Genomic DNA, 22,176 nt, shown 5'->3' with positions numbered 1-22,176 from the left:
GCCAAAAAATACATAGTTTGAGTACTTCATGCATGAACCGGCACATGGACATGAAGCATAAGTTGCAGTGGGAAGCTCAGTGTGCTACAATGCGGCCTAGCCGGCCGGGCCAACCACCGTCTGCCATATCTTGTGCATCCGCGGCCTCTTCATCCTCTGTGACTGGGGGGACAGCAGTCACACCTGTTTTGGGGCGCAGACCTGCCACCTCTTTACCCGCAACAGCCAGCGTGATTGGCAGGTCATCATTTTCTTTGGAGGTGGTAACACCAGCTGGTGTTGAGCGCTGTCCGACATCGATAGCACCACCTTTGGATCAAGGCAACCTAACATGTCCGCCTGCATCTTCCTCACAGACCGGCAGTTTGCCGGGGACACCCTTATCAACCCCGTCTAAGCACAATAGCCAGCCCTCGGTCCCTCAGATGTGGACAAGTAAAAGACCATTTCCTCCTAGCCATGAGAAAGCTAAGAGGTTGAATTTCACCATCTGCAAGCTCTTGGCTACAGAAATGCTGCCTTTCCGCCTGGTGGACACAGAGGATTTTCGAGACCTTATGTCCGTCGCAGTGCCCCAGTACCAGATGCCCAGTCGGCACTACTTCTCAAAGAAAGGTGTGCCTGCGCTCCACCAGCATGTCGCACACAACATCACCGCTTCTTTGAGAAACTCTGTGTGTGACAGGGTGCATTTCACCACAGACACTTGGACGAGTAGGCATGGACAGGGGCGTTACATGTCGCTGACTGGGCACTGGGTAACTATGGTGACAGCAGGACAAGGGGCTGCTGTCCAAGTCTTGCCGTCCCCACGAGTTGTGCGTCAATCCTCTTTATGTCAAAGTTCCTCCACTGCTTCTGCCTCCTCAACCTCCTCTCGGTCTTCCACCTGCACCCAAAGCCTGTCTGGTCATGCCACAAGCTTTCTAACTGCGCAGAAGGGATCCTGCACACCTCCTTACTATGCTGGCAGTAGGGCTCAACGTCATCAGGCGGTTTTTACTTTGAAATGTCTGGGAAATGTGAGTCACACAGCTGAGGAGTTGTGGTCAGCTCTGGAGAACCAATTTCATGAATGGTTGTCTCCACTGGACCTGAAACCAGGGAAGGCCGTGTGCGACAATGCTGCAAACCTGGGTGCGGCCCTTCGCCGGGGCAATGTCACACACGTGCCTTGTATGGCTCACGTGTTGAACCTGGTTGTCCAGCAATTTTTAGCCCACTATCCCAGACTAGATGGCCTTCTGCAGAGGGCACGGTCGCTGTGTGCTCACTTCCGCCGTTCGCATCCCGCAGCTCAGCGACTTACATCTCTACAGAAGTCGTTGGGCCTGCCACTTCACCGGCTAAAATGCAATGTGCCTACCCGGTGGAATTCAACTCTGCACATGTTGCAGCGACTGTGGCAGCACCGACAAGCCCTGGTGCAATACGTTCTGACGTATAGCCTGGGCCAACGAGATTCAGAGGTGGGGCAAATCACGCTGGAGGAGTGGTCTCAGATCAGGGACCTATGCACCCTTCTGCACAGTTTTGAAATGGCGACGAAGATGTTTAGTGCTGACGATGCCATTATCAGCATGACTATTCCGGTGATTTACATGCTGGAGCAGATGTTAAACAGAATTCGGAGTCAGGTGGTGGCACAAGAGGAGGTGGAGGAAGTAGAGGAGGAGGAGTTGTATGCGGAAGGGCTGACATCTGCAAGGTCCAGACGGTCGGCAGCACCAAGGCGGCAGGCATGTGAGGGTGGGGGAGATGGTTTTACCAGGGCGCATGGTAGCAGCCAAACTAGTGAGGAAGGTGCAGGAGCCCAGGAAGAAGTGGAGGACGAACTGATGGAAGACTCATCAGATGAGGGAGACCTTGATCACATTTCTGTTGTGCGAGGTTGGTGGGAGAGGACAGAGGAAGGAAGCATGATTGTTACCTCGCCACCAACACAACAGGGACTTGGTGCTCCTGGATGCGCAACACACATGAGTGCCTTCTTGCTGCACTACCTGCAACATGACCCTCGAATTGTGAGAATTAGAAATAATCCTGACTACTGGGTTGCCACACTGTTAGATCCCCGGTACAAAAGTAAATTTGCAGAAATTATTCCTGCCATAGAAAGGGATGCACGCATGCAGGAGTATCAGCAGAGACTGTTGCAGAATCTTACATGTGCTTTTCCACAAAATACCAGTGGTGCACGTAGTGAATCTCACAGTTCCAACTTGCCAACCGTGGGACCGTCAAGTGTTCAGCACTCAAACCGTAACAGAACCACAGTATCTGCTGGTAACATCAATTTTGCGGAATCATTTCACCACTGTTTTAGCCCATGCTTTGCAAGGCCACAGGAGACAAGAAGTCTGACACATAGTCAACGCCTAGAGACGATGGTACAGGAGTATCTCCAAGTAAACATTGAAGCCACGACTGTGTCACTGGACCCTTGCTCTTTTTGGGCTTCCAATCTGGATAAATGGCCAGAGCTAGCCACTTACGCCTTGGAGATCTTGTCATGCCCCGCAGCCAGCGTTCTGTCTGAACGTGTGTTCAGCGCTGCTGGTGGTGTGCTGACAGATAAGCGCACGCGGCTCTCCACTGATAATGTAGACAGACTCACGTTCATAAAGATGAACAAATCATGGATCCGAAACGACTTTTCTACCCCTGTGTCATCCTGGGGAGAGTAAAAGCTTGATGATTGGTTAAAATCACCCTACCAACCGTTTTAAGCTTTCAAATTACTAATCATGTTTATCTGTATCTTGACTGGAAAATAATTTGGGCTTTGTAGCAGTGTGCAGCACTGATCCTATTAGGCCATCTATAATAAGCTCCACCAGATTTAAAATGAAAAATAATTTTTAGCTGCATCTAGCCCGGAAAATAATTTTGGGGCTCCGAGATGCGCAAGACACATAAGTGCCTTCTTGCTGCACTACCTGCAGCATGACCCTCATATTGTCAGAATTCAAAGTAATCATGACTACTGGGTTGCCACACTCTTAGATCCCTCAAACTTTTCGATCAACCTTTTCATTTTAATAAAGACCAAAAAAATGGTCATTTTTGAAATTATAAGCATTAGCAGGTTGTTAGAAACTGAAATCAAACAGTTTTCAACTCAAAACTTTATTGTAGGTGATGTTACATTTTCACATAGGACCCCTTGTTCGAAAGGAGCTTCTGAACTCTCTCATCCATTGAATTTGTCAGGTTTTGGATGGTTTCTGCTTCAATTGTTTTGCATGAGGACAGAATACCCTCCCAGAGCTGTTGCTTAGATGTGAACTGCCTCCCGCCATCATAGACACTCCTTTTAATGATGCTCCAAAGGTTCTGAATGGGGTAGAGGTCAGGGGAGCATGGGGGTCACACCATAAGTTTGTCCCCTTTTATGCCCATATCAGCCAGAGATGCAGATGTTTTATGTGCAGCATGAGATGGTGCATTATCATGCAGAAAAATGATCTTGCTGTGAAATACACGGTTCTTCTTCTTGAACCATGGCAGGAAGTGCTGTTTGAGAAAATCCACATACATTATGGAGTTCATCTTTAGCGCCTTCAGGGATCCTAAAGGGGCCGACAATCTCTCTCCCCATGATTCCAGCCCAAAACATTACTCCACCTCCTCCTTGTTGGCGCTGTAGCCGTGTTTGCGTGGGGTGTCCATCAACCAGCCATCCTCCACTCCATCCATCTGGACCATCGAGCGCTGCACGGCACTCATCCGTGTACAAAACAGTTTTGAAATCAGTCTTCATGTAATGTTTGGCCCACTGGAGCCGTTTCTGCTTGTGTGAAGTGGATAGAGGAGGTCGACAGGATGGCGTATGCACAGCTGCAAACCTCTGAAGGACCCTGCATCTTGTTGTTCGGGGGACGTTGGAGGCACCAGCAGCTTCAAAAACTTGTCTGCTGCTATGACAAGGCTTTCTTGCCGCTGCTCTTTTAACCTGACGTAATTGCCTGTAGGAAAGAGTCCTCAATTTGCCCTTATCAGCACGCACACGTGTGTACTGTGAATCAGCTACATACTTCTTGATTGCCAAGACACTTCATCCTGATCATCGCACAATGTTGATTGTAGTCATGCCTTGACCTAAACACTCCACAATTTGTTGCTTCTCAGCAGCCGACACATCCTTTTTCTTTCCCATTTTGGCAGAAAATGTAGGCTGCTTAATAATGTGAGAGAGCCTTCTTAAGTAGTCTTGCCTTTCATTGGACACACCTGCCAAACTAATTAGCACAGGTGTCTGCAATTGCTTACAGTGATATAAAGAGCCCTGACACACATCACCATCAATGAGTTTAACTGACAAACAAACAAATTCTTCCCTTATCACTCCTAAACACTTTTTGCATAATAATTTGGAACGCAGTGTACATGTGCTTTTCCACAAAACACCAGTGGTTCACGTAGTGAATCTTACAGTTCTAACTTGCCAACCGTGGTCTGTATGGAATTGTTCAATAAAGGGCCCAAAATTAAGATAACATACATGGGAGAGGTCTCTATGAATAGGAATTCCTAAGTATTTGATACCCTGTGAGGGCCAGGCAAACGGAAAGTTGGACTGGATGGAATCCTATATGGATTTGGGGAGGGAGACATCGAGGGCCTCAGACTTCGCTGCATTGATTTTAAAATTTTACCATGTAACAAAGTGATCTATTTCAGCCATAACAGCATGGATGGATATATGTGATTGAGTGATATATACTAGGACATCATCAGCAAATAGAGAGCACTTGTACTCGGTGCCTCCCACCTCAATCCACCTAATATTGGGGTTATGGCGAATTGATGAGAGCAGGTGCTCCGTCACTAGGATGTATAAGAGAGGGGACAGAGGACATCCCTGCCTTGTCCCATTGGTGATTGTGAAAGGTGATGAAAATGTTCTGACGCACCCCCTGGGCCTTGGGACACCCGGAGCCGGACCCTTTTTGGTGGATGCTGGTGGTTGTAGTCTTCGTGGCGGCGACCCTGTTCCGTGGCTCAGGGCGGTCAAACCAGTGGCGGAACTATTTATGTGGTTTTGATGTTTAAATGTCCGACTACGCCACCCGTGGATTGCGGTCAGAGTGAACCGCCGCTACAGGGCAGACCGCTGAGGCTGGTGTTGTGGGTGCAGCAAAGCGTAGCATAACTCCCCACGGGAGGAGTATAGCCTCAGGGCAGTGTATGCGGAGGATGGGGGTGATGGTGCAGGGCAGCAGCAGTAACGACACGGAGTCAGTGATGCAGTCCAGGGCCTTTACTCACAGTTCTTATTATCCAGACCACGTCTGCAGGTAACGGCTGCCCACGTCGTACTGTGCTCACCAGGTGAGGGGCTCAGACAACTCCCAGATAACTTTGGAGCGCTTCACAGGACCCCCTTTGTGTGTCCTTTGTCTGGCCTTTCTTACCAACACTTCTGTCCGGCTGCCTCGGGCCTCCTCTTGGTAAACTTGGCGCCAGTTTCCCTGACCCTATGTGGTGCCTTCCTAGCGGGTGTAGCGAGGGGCTGCGCCACATAAAATGTCAGAGCCTCCGGTTTCTAGCTGAGGGTCGTTTCCTGCCTCCACTAGTTCGGGGACCGGTCTCCCCCTTTGGCCTGACCCCTCCACGCAGGTGGATTCGGGCGTGCGGTGGCGACTCGCCCGTCCGCACCCCTGGGATCCCTTCATTCCTCGTTCCTGGAGCCTTCTCCGCTCCTCTTCCTTCCTTCTCCCTCTTCCAGGCCTGGGCCTCTGTTACTAGGCCCGCCTCCGGAGCAGAGCTCATGCAGAGCCCCTGCTCCCTGCCACTTCTGCTCAGACTTCTCTGCACTGAACTAAGATGGTGCCCACCTTTTATACTCCCTTCTCAATGCACCCAGGAACTGCTTCCTCCCTGCTCCTCCACTACAGGGTTCCCCTTCCTCAGTGTTCCCTCCCCCCACTCCAGCCAGGGACAGGGACTGTCGTGCCCATCTCAGGGGCATATTGGTCGCCCTGCCCCACGGCAATGTGGTGTAATGCATGCAGGTGTCGGGTCCTGATCCACACTCCATCCTTACCTGAGAGTGAGATATCACACCTCTGGGTGAGGTGCAATACGTCTGTAGCAACCGAGCCCTCAGGGTGCTACAGTTCCATTTATCTTCAGCCTAGGTGACGTATTGCGATACAGGGCCGTGATTTTGGCTATAAAAGGGTCCCCTAGACCCCTACCCCAAGCTTTTTAAGAGAATCATATATGGCGTGCCAGGAGACTCTATGGAATGCTTTCTCAGCATCCAACGAGAGTATCTAATTACAAATTTTTAACTGCATCTAGCCCAGGAAATACTTTGTGCCTAGTAGCAGTGTCTGCTAGTCAGCGGATTATCCCGGCTGTTAAGCAAGCTACACCACCTGTAGTTTAGACACTTAATTTTTTCAAAGGAAATGCTTCGGGACCATGGGATACTTAGTGAAGAGCATCAGGAGGCACCCCAAGGCATAGGGGCTGGGACTGGCAGTAGGATGCCTTGCGGTGGACAGCCGAGCTCGATCCTTATAAAAGCTTTTTAACTGCAGCAGCTTTAGTGGACGCTACTGGAGCTGGAATTACCGCGGCTGCTGGCATGAGACTTGCCCTCCAATAGATCCTTGTAAATGGATTTAAAGTGTATTCATTCAAATTAGAGAGATAATTTAAATTAAAAAGCTTAGAGCTGCCTCCACCACAGGGGGGCTCGCTCGACCCACCAGCGGACAGGCACCAGTATTGGGAGAGGGGGGCTGGCCGTCAGGGTTCACCGCGGCTCTGGCACAAACCCGGCGACACGGAGGTGGCACGGGCAGGAGCGGACTGGCCGTGTCGGCTTCTCACTTTTTGGATTTTAGAAGGGCATGACATATATATCTGTGTCTCCCCCTCCTTTTACTCCTCCACCTCTTTTATTTTCGCATGACTATATGTACTTGTCACTTTTCCATGTGTTAGTTATGTCTTCTGAGCAGTTTGTCAGCTTTTGGACACCTTTGAAGGTGTTTTCTATGTGTTTCTATGTGTTTTTGTTTGCCTGCCATTGGTTTTAACGGTGTTCGAAGGTGTTCGACGAACAGTTCGACGAACAGTTCGGCGAACACACGGGTGTTCGACGAACCGAACCGAACTCGAACACTACGGGGGTGGCTCAACACTACTCTCCAACAACAGATGGTCCCTATAATAAATCCATGGTGCTCACACGATGCTTCCTCGCAATGGTGCCTATGTTAAAATGTTAGCAATATTCATATAGTAGTGTTGGACACAAAGTACTGCGGTAATTGCACCACCCAAACTGTACGGGCAGCATAATACTAGAGCTCAGACCCTAATGCCAGAAATAACAGTGTCTCGAAAGTAATGGTATTTACAGTACATAGCTCTATGCATACAACAGTAAAGGTCACATAGTAATGTAAAATCATTACATAAAGTAAAGGTAGCCGCTTTTAGCACAGTCCTTATAGCAATAGCAGTCATGGAAATGCATAGAGGCGTTTGTAACATAAGGCTAGGTCACACAACCAGTTTTCTCTGAATCGATCAGTTTTTGCTAATCTCACTCTGCTCAGACTCTGATCAGAGTGTGATCCGATTTTCTCAGATGTCTCGCTCCTGCTGCTTATGTGGCGCCCCTGCGGGTTCAGTCACCACAGAGGTACTGCATCTCACCGAGAGGTGTGGTACCCCACTCTCAGGTAAGGAGGGAGTACTACCCGGGACCCACACACCCACATCCAACACACTCCACTTGACGCGCCCCCTGGGCCGTGGAGTACTCGGTAGCCGGGCCGGTCGTTGCTAGGGGAGATGTCACAGTGGCAGTGGCCTGGTCAGTGACCCAGGGCGGTCAATAAAAGGGTATTTTATAGTTTTTGTATTTAATGTTCGTGACGCCACCTGTGGTATGCGGCTATATAGAGCTGCCGCTGCGGAGCAGGTCCTCTGGAGCTGTTGTTAATGCAGCAGAGTTGGTTCAGCTCTCCACAGGTAGAGCTAAGCTCCAGGGCGTTGCGTTGATGGTGAATGATGAAGTAACTGTGGTGGTGCAGTGTGGTTCAGGGGATGATGGCGCAGCAATGATTCACAGAGACAGTGGGGTGCAGTCTTCAGAGTTTTACTCACGATTTTCACGTTGCTCCTGGTTACAACTGCAGCTCATAACCACCCACGTCGTCCGGTGTTTACTCAGGGAGGGGTTCAGCAAACCCTCAGGTGATTCAAGAGCACTTAGCGGGACCCCTTTCTGTGTGTCCCTCCTGCTTGTCTTCCTGTGCTGGCTCTCACCCTCCTGCACTGCGCCTCGCAAACAGTGTCCCAAGCCAGTAAACGCAGATCTCTGCTGGCAACCTGGAGTTCCCTGGATCTTGTGTGGTTACTTTTTTGGCAATTAATTGTGGCTGTGGCAACTACATCCTGGAAATGTAGAAGCCTCCGGTTTCTAGTTGAATATTGCAATTCTCACTAGTTAGGGGCCGGTCCTCTCTGCGGCCTGATCCTTCCACTCCAGGTACATTCGGGCGTATGGGTGGCCTCCAGCACTTCCTGTATCTCTAGGATCCACTCTTTCCTTCTGGAGCCGTTCCCTCTGCTCCTCTCTACTCTTCAGTCTGTCTTCTTCCTGAGCAGAGCTCCTGCTCCTTTCACTCTCTCCTCACTGTTCCCTCAGACTGTTCTGACTTGAACTGAACTCCCAAGATGGCTTCCCTTTTTATATCCTCCTTCTCAAGTGCTCCCCTGAACTTCTTCCTCCACCCACACCCACTACATGGTTCCCGCTCTCTTGGTTCCCCCCACTCCAGCCAGGGCCAGGGCTCAGCAGTGCAGCAGTGCATCTTGCCCCTCCTGCTGGTCTGGAGTAGTGTAGTGTTGGATGCAGGTGTTTGGGTCCCGGGCTGTACTCTATCCTTACCTGAGAGTGGGGTACCACACCTCTGGGTGAGATGCAGTACCTCTGTGGTGACTGAACCCACAGGGGCGCCACACACTTCAGTAGGGAAGGGCGAGATTGCTCCAAAGGGAGAGCACAGTCCCTGGTCCCTAGCTGGAGGGTGGAACTAGGTAGAGGAAATAGATCAGGGAAGCACAGACAGGAAGAGTATAAGAAGGAGAGAAACCATCTAGAAGTGTCCAGTCCTGCTCAGGAGAGCAGTGCAGAAGGGTCCATGCTCCTGGCTCCTGTGCTTGGAGCAGGAGTTCAGTAGAGGTGAGAGGAGTCAGACCTAGTGAGAGAGGCCCAGGAGAGAGAAAGAGGAAAGAAGAGAGGAGCAGTGAGGAGGGCTCCAGGAAGACAGAGGGGATCCCAGGGGCACGGTGAGCGCGGATGCCACCCGTGCGCCCGAATCTACGCTGACGTGGAGGGATCAGGCCGCAGAGAGGGGACCAGCCCCTAAACTAGTGGAGAACAACCAGGCTCAGCTAGACAACCGGAGGCTGCTGCATTTTCAATGTGCTGCAGCCAACAGCCACAATTACATCGCTGAAAAGGTAGTCGTATAGGTTCCAGGGGACTGCACGTCGCCTGACAAGGCCCGAGGCCACTGGCTTGGGACACTGATTGTGAGGTGCAAGGCAGAAGGGCGAGAGCCAGCGCAGGGAAGACGACCGAGAAAGTACATAGAACGGGGTCCCGTTTAAGTACTCCTGAGATACTTGAGAGATTGCTGAACCCCTACCCCAGAGGACACAGGACGACATGGGCGGTTATAATCCGGTAAAGGGAAAGCTGAGGAACTTAACAACTGTTAGTAAAATCTGAAGACTGCACCGCACTGTGTCCTTGAATTATTGCTGCACCATCACCAGCCCTGACTACACAGGACCAGCAACATCTACCTCATACAATTTATCATTTCCTGCCCTGGAGCTAAGCGCTGCCTGTGGAGAGCTGAACCAACTCTGCTGTGTCACCATCAGCTCCAGTGGATCTGCACCGCAGCGGCGGCCCCATAGAGCCGCATACCACAGGTGGCGTCACGAACATTATCTCTAAAAACTTTATTCCCCTTTTACTTTCCCTTTAATTGACCGCCCTGGGTCATGGACCGGGTCACTGCCGCCGGCCGCGACCAATCAGCGATTTTGGTGCCAAATTTAAACACCGCTCTGCTGATTGGTCATGGCCGCTGGCCGCGACCAATCAGCGATTTTGGTGCCAAATTTAAACACTGCTCTGCTGATTGTGCCCGGTCGGCCGCATACATATTCTAGAATACCCGATGCATTAGAATCGGGCCACCATCTAGTGCCCATATAACAATGCCAGCCACAAGTGTGCCCAGATATTAGTTTCCAACCTTGTATTGTCTTGTCAAAGACATTAAAGTCAGCCATGGCGGTGCTAAATGGTATTGTTATACATAGTAGATCCTTAGCAGCATCGCTAACTATAGCCACGTTCATGTTGAAGTAAGTAATTGTATTATGGTAGCATTAGGATTCAGCAAAATGGCAATAAGCATAGGAGGCCATGTCAAATTTGGTAAACTAATATGTTGTAGAGAAACCTGCAGACCTAATAATGGTATCACAAAGTATGGACCCATCTGGGATCAGGGGTGGACATATTGGTGCAACCTGAGAGGCTGAACATGGGTCCAATAGCTACGGGGCCACTTCTACCTTCAACGCTACAAGCAGCTTCCATCACAAACACATCATTGGACTGCAAGGGACTCATATATGTTTTTGCACAGGGGTCCTGTACGGTCTGTGCCTGCCCATGTGTAGGATAGACAGTGGTCTACATCATGGAATATACTTAAGAACAGGACTACACTACGTATAAACACAAGGATGTTATTAAAAATGGAGGCTATCTTTACTACACCAGCTATGAGTATTTCTGGTCTCATCATAACTTGCTAAATATCTGACTAAGGCCACGGCCCCACTATTGGTATTCGGTCAGTATTTGGTCAGTATTTTTTCTCATGAGTGAGAACCAAAACCAGGAGTGGGTGATAAATGCAGAATTGGTGACTTGTTTCTATTATACCTTTTCTCTGATTGTTCCTCATCTGGTTTTGTCTCCCACTCCTGAGGAAAAATACTGTCCGAATACTGACCAAATACTGATAGTGGGGCCATGACCTAATACTAAGCTATGGCACATAGGGCCTCATTTAAGAAAAGTGTCTAAAAGGAATATTGGCCTTGTTGCCCATAGCAACCAATCACAGCACAGCTTTCATTTCATAAACTGATCTGGTAACATGAAAGTTGCTCTGTGATTGGTTGCCATGGGTAACAAAGACAGTTTTCCATTTGATGAGAAAGGGTGCGCTTTCTGTGAAAAACCGCGGGGTGATTGGGGAGGTGATAGGATGTGAGCCGCTCACCTGGCTGAGTTGTGTACAGTACAACGCTGATGTGGGTGTGAGACCAAACAATGGAAGGCTGCTGCCCCGGCCGCTATAATTGCACCAAGTGGGTACTGAGGAAGATCGAGGTAGTGTCTGGGCGCTGCCAAGGATGTCACGACGGACCAGGTATTAGAGAAACAAAATTATTTTAAAAACAATGCGTTTCAGTGCTGACCTGAAGAAGGAGCTTATCCAACTCCGAAACGCGTTGTTTTTAAATAGTTTTCCATTTAGACACTTTTGATAAATCTGCTCTATAGTTTTTTTCACTATTACAATATAGTGCAACTTTTCATTTATTGCTTTTGATCAGGCCTTAGAGACCTCTCTTCTACACCTTCATATCTTCCTACATTACTGTCTTTTTGTGATATGGACTTTTATTTATTTACCTACACTTTTATGTTTCTTGATATTTTTCTTACATATTTTTTGTATAGGACCAAAACGTTATCAATTATTGAATAGTACAATTAATAAAAAGTGTCAGAACAATCAGCACAATACTGAATGCCAGATTCTATAACTGGGGCAGCACCCTACGAGAGTTACTAAAAATGAAGACTTTGTGTTATCTGTGTTTCCATCAAAGTGTCTACAGATATCACAGAAATCATCAGAAGCAGATTTCGTTTGTGCAGTTATAAAGATTAATGAGACAAGGATGTAAAGTCACTGGTGATATGTCTATGGAAAAACAATAAAATTAAGAGGTTAAAGTTTGTGGTATAATTACTTTTTTCCAGACAGTCAGCAACCTTCACATGACAGTCAGCGACCCAGGAAAATAAGAGTAACCAACCTGCAATATACTGGATCATTCATTCATAACTCTGCACTCACAAGTTCTTGCTGAAGAACCGGATTTTCCAGTGCTGTGTATTTTACTGCTATGTGCCCGCATGGAAATAATCAAAGTGCTGCAAGCGTCCCTGCACTGACAGCATTCACTGTAGAAATGTACACTCTATAGATCGCAGCTTCATCAGTCTTTCTACCAGTGGGAGGTGTTTGGCAATAGGGTTATTTTTCTGGGGTTTCAGTTAAAATAAAGGGAAATTTTCAAGGGGATTTACTCCTTTAATGTATTAGGACTAGGGATGAGCTGATCGATCGGCGGAAAATTGAGCTTGAGTCGAATTTCCTGAAATTCACGGTTCATGTGGGCCTCCCCATAATGCCCTGCAGCTATATCTATGATTATCATACCTTATATAGTGGTGGTCAGTAGTGGGTCCATCACAGATCAGCGGCTCCCAGTGGACCACTGATTGTACGACAGAGTCATTTTCCATCTCCAGAGTCACTGGTAAGTCTCTCTCACTTCTGTAAAGTGTAAGCTTTTATGGTCAGCCGGGTCCTCTCGCACTCGTATGTAGTTTTAATCTCTTCTGGTCAGTGGGGTCCTCTCTCTCTTGTAGAGTGTAAGCTCTTATGGTCAGTGGGGTCCTCCCTCTCACCTGTAGAGTGTAATCTGTTATGGTCAGCAGGATCGTCTCTCTGTCTCCTGTAGAGTGTAATCTCTTACGGTCAGCGGGGTCCTCTCTCTGTCTCCTGTAGAGTGTCTGTCTCCTGTAGAGTGTAAGCTCTTACGGTCAGCGGGGTCCTCTTTCTCTCGCATGTAGATTTAATCTTATGGTCAGTGAGTCCTCTCTCTTTCTTGCCTGTAGAGTGTAAGCTCTTATGGTCAGTGGGGTCCTCTATCTCCTGTAGAGTGTAAGCACTTATGGTCAGTGGGGTCCTCTCTCTCCTGTAGAGTGTAAGCTCTTATGGTCAGTGGGGTCCTCTATCTCCTGTAGAGTGTAAGCGCTTATGGTCAGTGGGGTCCTCTAGCTCTCCTGTAGAGTGTAAGCTCTTACGGTCAGTGGGGTCCTCCCTCTCTCCTGTAGAGTGTAAGCTCTTATGATCAGCGGGGTCCTCTCTCTCTGTCTCCTGTAGAGTGTAAACTCTTATGGCCAGTGGGGTCCTCTCTCTCTTGCCTGTAGAGTGTAAGCTCTTATGGTCAAAAGGATCCTCTGTCTTTCTCTCCACTCCCCCACATGTATTATACAAGCAATTACAAGCTTGCCAGTATTGAGATTCCCATGAATGTATCGTCGCAAATTGAATTTTTGGATAAAATTCAGCACAGACGGCGAATGCAAATTTCAGAAGATCCATGCATCTGTAATTAGGAGCACTATGTTAGACTCCTAACAATGTTTTTTATGCCTTTATTTCACCAAAATGTTGCTGCAGTGTGTGTAAAAAATATTTTATATTGGGGTGCTTGTACCCAGGATTAGTCTAAGTGCTATGCCTCCCATTCCTGCAGTTCACAGGTATCATACTCACAGCAGCGTTATTGACAAATCAGAGTGAGCAGGGAGAGGAGGGAGGTGAAGGTGAAGTCCCTCTTCCCTCTTATGCTCGTTTGTCAATCACACCGCTATGAACATGACACCTGTGAACTACAGGGATGAGTGATGGCGCTCCTGGACTAGTCCTGGTATACGAGCGCTAGGATTAATCATTATTTTTGCACAGACAGCAGCAGCACTTTGGTTTAATAAAAGCATCATTAAAACCTGATAAAGTGATCCAATTACATTCCAGAGGTAAATCCCCCTGATAGGTTCCCTTTAATAGGATTGTGTCTCCAAGTTTGTGTTACATAAGTCATCTACATGTAACCATATTGAAAAAAATAAAGACAAATGCTCAATACACAAATACCCAAAGGTAAATGGATAAATCGCAAAGTGCATAAAAGTAATGATAAATAATAAAGGGTATTTAGTTAACATAAATTTTGATCAAAATAATGTAAAAGCCATCCCGCCACGTCACAGCAACCCTTATGGGACAGTCCTAACATAATATTAAGACCTTACCATTTGTCAAGTGACATACATAAGGGTTGCCATGACGTGGCGCGATGGCTTTTACATTATTTTGATCAAAATTTATGCTAACTAAATACCCTTTATTATTTATCATTACTTTCATGCACTTTGCGATATATCCATTTACCTTTGGGTATTGGTGTATTGTGATTTTGTCTTTGTTTTTTTCTGTCTAATGGCCTTATGTGAACATGCATTTATATTTTGCATGCACACAAATTTACGTTTCAGCTCAGACTCCCAGGTTTTTTCTATGTAACCATATTGACCAAAATGTGTATGTGAATTTATATGATAATTAAGTAATGCAATAATTATTGTTAAATTCTATTAATCCAGCATTTATCAATCCAGAAGATCAAATGATCTGGCACAGACCTGCAGTATAATTTAACAAGAAGCAAAATAGAAGAATAAGCAAAGATCACTAATTAGGAGAATTTGCTGTGTTTATGTATACATGTTATCTATTGTTTAATTTTTGCTTTTTTTGTAAATGTTCACAACCCTTTACATTGGAATTGTATATAGTTCCTATAACCACCAGAGAATCCAGAATATTTGATGCCAGATTAAAGGACTCCAGGGATGGAAGAAAAAACAGTTTCACGCAAAACTGATCTGAGATCAATATAATCAGATCAACTGAACTTTCTGTATCAGAATGTGTAGAGTGGGTTATTCACTGTAAAGTTGGATGCCACTAATTAACCTTTCCCTTTATTTTTTCCCCATTTTTCCATGCCCATGGTATCTTCAAAAAGTGCTGGTAATAAGTGGCTCCTTTATGCACATCACGACTGTCTTGTAAGCTGTTGCTACATCTATCACCCTTATCCCTTGCTGCATGCTCAATAACATTTCTTAAGGTTAGCCTAATTACATTGGCCAATATTAGATTTGATACAATTAGCAGAATTTTAGCTGCTTGTTGATGGCTTCCACCAAGCTACTAATTAAAGGGGTTGTCTGGTCAAAAACGACTGCGAGATGTGAGAACTCCCATTTTATATATATTTCATTCTATATATTTCCAGCCTTGTGTGTATGTATGTATGTATGTATATGTGTGTATGTAAGTGTATATAATACACATACACACACACGGTTATCTGGAAATATATAAAATGGCATTTAATGTGTGTGTATATTTATATATGTATTTACATACTGTATGCATATACATACATATATATGAATATGTATATATATACATATATATATATATATGAATATATATATCTCATTGTATATGTTTCCAGTTAAATGTGTGTATGTGTGTGTATATATAGACACAATACACATAAGACTGGAAATATATAGAATGATATATATATAATGTGTGTGTACATATATACACACATTAACATTCTATATTATTCTATATATTTACAGTTAAACATGTGTGTGTGCATGTGTATACAATATTTTATATATACACACAATACACACAAGTTTATCAGGAAATACAAAGCATAATTTCTTTGTTTCTGAGCACAAGAACATTTAACTAACATCCCCCAAAAGCATAAAAATCAGCATTTATTTTATTTGGACTTATGGCCATGACTGATCAGTTGGCCAACACGTGTCATGACTATATAACAATTAATATCAATCAGCTTAATTCTATAAATTATAAGTGATTTGTAATTTTCCATGAAGTTCAGAAAAGTTCCTCTTAGGTGAACCTCCCCTTTAAGTTCACCATAGGCAGGCAGGGAAGGTGGAGACTACAGAGTAAAGGTGAACTAGACATAAAAGTGTCAGAGGAGGGGAATAAAGGGAGATTTTGGGCGTTGCAGGAGGAGGGCTTCTGCTGGAGTCAGTAATATATAGTCTGCTGGGTGCAGCTTCCAACTTCAAGTCCATCAGCCTCTACTTTCAGCACCAGGGACAGCAGCTTCCTCAGCAGCAGCAGCACATTACACTATGGCAGAGACTCACCTCCAAGGAGTGCAAATCTCAGCCACACAGTTCCTGGAAATCTGGCATCATTATGATAAAGATGGTGAATATCTTCTACTCTTTAAATGATATCCTCTGCCTTTATAACCATTTCACTGCCAGAGTGATCCAATGCCCTGGCAAAGAAAAGGTTAAAGCTCTTTTTCCTCCTATTGCTGTCATTTCCAGGCTGACTTTTACCTACTGGACTAATATCATCTCCTAGTTAATTTTTTTTCTATCCCTCTCAGTGCACTGGAGTGGATTTCACTGTGTGTTGGTATCTGTTTGCAGGCAATGGGTTCATTGAAGGGAAAGAGCTGCAGAACTTGATTCAGGAGCTCCAGCAAGCCAGGAAGAAAGCTGGACTGGTATGTGCATAATATACTTTCATGTTGCTGTACAGAAATGTGGATCCTTCCTTCTGATTAGTCTTTAAGAAATGTTATTTCTACATGAGGCTATAAAGTGTTATATCACACAGGGATGGCAAAAGCAGCAGATGCATTGATGCCTAATGTCACCCTCCAAAACTAAGATGGAGAAGTCTAAATCGATTTAAGTTTAACTGCAGGATCTACTTAAAGTATCACTTATCACTTGAATCCATCCTCTAGAGCCTGATGCCAGTGGAGGTGACACAGGAGCAGAAGTTTTATATCTCCAGCCTGGAAATATAATGATCTGCTGTAAAAAAAAAATTGAGTTTGCTCTGAATTGATTATTAGTTGACATCCAAGGACATTCACTGGTGAAAATATTTATTTTACCAAAGAATTTCTTTTAATCACTGACTGTAGACACAGATACTATTAGGACTTGGAGGGCTAAGAAGCTTGATCCCTGTGACATGGTATTTTTAGCTGTGGCTTTTGATGCATTGTAACTCTGCAGAGAATGGCATGACTTTCAGTGACTGCTCTGTATACTGATGTCACCCCTATGTCTATGGGCTAGATGCAATGTTTGCACTGAAGTTACAGTAACGTATTAGGACAATTAGCTTTTATTAACAATATATTTTATTAACCATATTTAATTTCTCTAGTGATAATCGTTTGTTTTGTAGGTTTATGCACATTTATTCAGTATTAGTAAATTAATTACATTATATGTTGTTAACTTATACAGATAGATAGACAAATATAGCTAGATAGATATAGATAGAAGGATAGATAGATAGATAGATAGATAGATAGATAGATAGATTATGGATAGAGATAGAAAGATAGGTGGAGAAATATAGATAGATAGCTAGATAGATAGATAGGTATATGCAGATAGATAGGGATAATAGATAGATAGATAGATAGATAGATAGATAGATAGATAGATAGATAGATATATGGAGATAGATAGGGATAATAGATAGATAGATATATGGAGATAGATAGATAAATAGATAGATAGATAGATAGATAGATAGATAGATAGATAGAGAGGTGGATAGATAGATATATGGAGATGGATAGATAGATAGATATAGATTATGGCTAGAGATAGATAGAGAGATATAGATAGATAGATTATGGAAATAGATAGATAGATAGATATTATGGATAGAGATAGAGAGATATAGATTATGGATAGAGATAGACAGAAAGAAAGATATAGATAGATAGATAGATAGATAGATAGATAGATATATGGAGATAGATAGGGATAATAGATATATGGAGATAGATATGGATAACAGATAGATATAGATTATGGATAGAGATAGATAGAGAGATATAGATAGATAGATTATGGAAATAGATAGATAGATAGAGGTGGATAGATAGATATATGGAGATAGATAAATGGAGAGAGATAGATAGGGATAATAGATAGATAGATATAGATTATGGATAGAGATAGATAGAGAGATATAGATAGATTATGGAAATAGATAGATAGATAGATAGATAGATAGATAGATAGATAGATAGATAGATAGATAGAAAAAATAGTAACAGCTGCACCACTGAATAATGGGTGGAAACCCCTGGACACCAACTAGATGTGTCAATAAAGTACCCTCACTTTTTGTACACTTTATTTGGAGTGCTGTCTGCACTTTAGATAGATAGATTCAGAGAGAGAGAGAGATAGAAGTTATATATTATAAAAAATGTAACATTTTCTAAGGCAGTGTTTATCAGAGCCTTCTATTTGATACAAGTTTACATCTGTTGTTGTGAAAACACATTCTATTCTATACATTATACATTCTTCTCTTAATCATTATCTGATCTTGGGAACTGCTGCTGGTGGAAGACACTATTTAGTTTTAGCATTGTCCTACAGGTTGACGTGTCTTCATACAGATTATTAGGTATCTGCCTATTGAGCCCTCTGTAGGCTTATGTATAAATACAACATTCCTCCTGTCTGCTGCCATGTCAATGAGATTATTATCACTTAGAAGGGGCTGGGAGGCTCAACTGTAGCATATATTATTAATAAAACTAGCAATTCTCAATTACTGTGTTTCAGTTAACATACAGTTATAACCCATGTAATACAGCATTTAGAAATGACTCTGACATATATATTACAGACATTGTCATGTTTCTCTTTTTCTAACTCTTCTCCTGGGAGTTCCACCAAATATTACAATGACTAAGGAATATTTGTAATGAAAGTTACTTTCCCAAACTTCTGCAAAATCATTGTGTGTCGCTCATGTAAAGGATTTTGAACGTAGAGGACCATTAAACTGTTCATTTAGATTCTAGGAATGTGATTCACTGATACATATAGATCACACATATTCAAGTGCCAGTTATGTAGATGGGTGACCTTGGTTTTCAAGATGTTCAGTCTTCATTCTTTAGGCTCCCTTTTTAGCATGTTTTTCCTCATTTCTACGCTTGTAGTGGATCCATTGTAGATTAACTTTATTTAAAGCTGACTAACAAAAAAGAATTGGGATCCTTTTTTCCTTAGGAATATAATTCAATGGTCTATTTCTGGTCATTATGTCAACCTTTCTAATCGCCTGATCCTCTCACTTGTTCTTTCTTTACCTGTTCCTCTTTGGTGAGGATCAAATAATCTACTCATCAAGAAGTTTTCTCATTTCATTATATTATCCTGTTTTATTCTTGTACTATTTCCTCCCAGTATTTTACCTTTCCCTCCCCAAATTCCTTCCTATCTCATTTTACTCAATCGAATCTTCTCACCAGTTTTCGATTCCTACCCAATATCCCCTCTGTCCTCCTTTTTGTCTTCCATTTTTTATTCTCCTCTTCTTTTCCATCTTCTCATTTATTCTTCTTCTTTCCAAGCCCTTCCCTTCCATACTATACTCTCCACTCTCTTATCTATATTGTAGCCTCTCATCTCCACCTCACCTTCTTCATATTTGCCCTTCCTTCTTCGATCTATTTCCCTTCCCTCCCTTTTTCTTCCAGCCCACCACTTTTCTTCTCTCCCTTCCATTTTCTACATGTATCGCCCTTATGATTCCCATTGCTCTCCTTTTCCTTATCTCTACTTTCCTTCTATTATCTTAGTTTCTTTCCCTTCTCTCCTTTGCCTTGTCCTTCCACTAATTCCCATCAATCCTCCTTTCATCCTTTACTATATTATCTCCATCCCCTTTTCTTCTCCCAACCTTCCTTCCTTCTCCTCCCCTTTAATGTATATTTCCATGTTTTATTTCCTATGTCCTGTCCCTTCTCCATTCTGGTTTCTACTTCTGTCTTTTAATTCTATCCGCTTCTCCGTCTCTCTTTCTAGTTCGTGCTTCCTCTCCACACCTTTCCTTTATGCTTCCCATTCCTTCTTCATTCAGCACTCTATAACCATCCATTCTAGTTCTCCGTGTTTTCCCTTCTTCAATGTCTTTCCTTTCTTTTCATCTTGCCATCCCTTCCCTGTAATTTCTCCGTTCGCCTCTATTCTACTTTTTCCCTTTTTTTTTTCCTACCTCTGACCCCATTCCTCATTTTCCCATGACTGCATCTTCACATACTCACCATAAACTGTCATTCAGCATTTAGATAGAAGCCAATAAAATGACCACAAAACATTTTTACACATTATCTGGTATCAATAACCAATGCCCTAATTGGAAATTTATGAGGTATTTATGCAATAACTGAATAAAATGAATGTAGCGTCTCATAAGAAATATACCAGGAAGATATGAATGTTAATCAGCAGTGAAAAAAATGCAGAATTCAAGGAAGGACTGTGGCTCATTTCCATCATCTTATGAGAACCCACATGACTATCCATCTTATCTTGATATCTTCTGCCCTGCACATGTCTCATACTATTGTTCCTCCACTTGCAATCTCTTCAGAACATTGGCTGTTACAGGAAGGAATCTTGAGCTATTGTCTATCCATGAATTACTGGCATTTATTTTATCTTTATGGTTTGGCTGTGACAATTTCCTCACCTTGTAGAAGAAAAGTTTGCTGCCTTGAAAGTTTCTTGCCAATTTCTCTTATAAAATGAAAGTCCCAAAATACAGTCACAATCCTGCAATACTTTTCTAAACCAGTCTAAAAATTGACTGCCCAGGGGCCGACTGAAAATGCTCCATGCAATAAAGATTATAACCCCCATATTAAGCTTGATAGCCAATGCCATTATATACTTCACTTCAGTTAAAAAATGTATTATGCATAAATACAAGTATAAAATCAAGAGGTCATCACCGTCTATTATCCTGGTGACATGGCAATATTCTTGAACAGGAAATACCATAAAAGGAGAAAATGATATCCAGTGTCCAGGATCCGGGTAAAACCATTCCAGCTTTATTTTTTCATTTTGATAGGGTCAAGTTCTCTGCATAAATGTGATGCATCCAGTTGTGGGAGTCACCACGTGAGTCCTCTTTGTACGGCTCTAGCGGGGGTCACCGGTTATTCCCACTAGGCCGCAAGTCCTCTTCCGGATAAAGTCTATGAACTCCCGTTTAGCCTCCCACGCACCAAATGGCCCCCTCCCAATCTGAAGTTCTAATCCCAACTGTCCCTGGTACCGTGAGTTTGAAATTCGAAGTGACGGCCCTGTTCACTTGTGGGATTCCTCCGCTGTTGCTGGCGCGTCTCTTCTGTCGCAGTCCTCTCTCAGCTCTTCTTGGCTTGACCATAGACGGTAGTCTCTCACGCTTGGGGTGCGGGGATCCAGACCTCGGTTCTTGACAGGCGGAGTCAGGTCCCAGGAACTTACTCTGTGTGGGGCGCAGGTCCTGACTCTGGGCCATACGTACAGGGCTCAGGGGGCTCCTGTGAGGAGTCCAGAACTTCTCAGGCGGCGTCTGACTCTCATGCAGCGCAGGCCTTTTTTGGCAAAAAGCATCAACATAGAGTGTACAGGAAAAAAAAAGAGGCATTCAAAGAAAAGAACACGGTCCCTACTGTCAAACATGGCGGAGGTTCCCTGATGTTTTGGGGTTGCTCTGCTGCCTCTGGCGCAGGACTGCTTGGCATTATTAAGTCTGAAGACTACCAACAAATTTTGCAGCATAATGTAGGGCTCAGTGTGAGAAAGCTGGGTCTCCCTCAGAGGTCATGGGTCTTCCAGCAGGACAGTGACCCAAAACACACTTCCAAAAGCGCACTGGAGACTTCTAAGGTGGCCAGCAATGAGTCCAGACCTGAATCCCATAGAACACCTGTGGAGAGATCTCAAAATGGCAGTTTGGAGAAGGCACCCTTCAAATATCAGGGACCTGGAGCAGTTTGCCAAAGAAGAATGGTCTACAGTTCCAGAAGAGCATTGTAAGAAACTCATTGATGGTTACCGGAAGCGGTTGTTCGCAGTTATTTTGGCTAAAGGTTGTGCAACCAAGTATTAGGCTGAGGGTGCCAATACTTTTGTCTGGCCCATTTTTGGACTTTTGTGTGAAATGATCAATGATTTGATTTTTGCTTCATTCTCTTTTGTGTTTTTGCCTTGCAAGCAAATTAAATGAAGATAATAATACCAAAGAATTTGTGATTGTAATCATTTTCAGGAAGAAA

At 44.2% G+C, this 22,176-nt stretch overlaps 1 protein-coding gene across 2 annotated transcripts in view; it reads left to right on the top strand.

The window, feature by feature from the left end:
- Nucleotides 1-16,087: 16,087 nt before the first annotated feature.
- CALB1 (calbindin 1) overlaps nt 16,088-22,176 on the top strand; it is a 122,462-nt gene continuing 116,373 nt past the window's right edge. For both annotated transcript variants that reach the window (XM_073679569.1, XM_073679567.1), the window contains exons 1-2: nt 16,088-16,268; nt 16,499-16,575. In XM_073679569.1, the coding sequence (XP_073535670.1) occupies nt 16,190-16,268; nt 16,499-16,575 (156 nt within the window). In that variant the 5' untranslated portion in view covers nt 16,088-16,189. The remainder of the gene's footprint in view (nt 16,269-16,498; nt 16,576-22,176) is intronic.

Source organism: Phyllobates terribilis, unplaced genomic scaffold (genome assembly GCF_046119375.1).
Source record: "Phyllobates terribilis strain yellow unplaced genomic scaffold, ASM4611937v1 Scaffold_4__5_contigs__length_816908805, whole genome shotgun sequence".
NCBI lineage: Eukaryota > Metazoa > Chordata > Amphibia > Anura > Dendrobatidae > Phyllobates > Phyllobates terribilis.
This window is presented reverse-complemented; position numbering and strand designations above follow the sequence as displayed.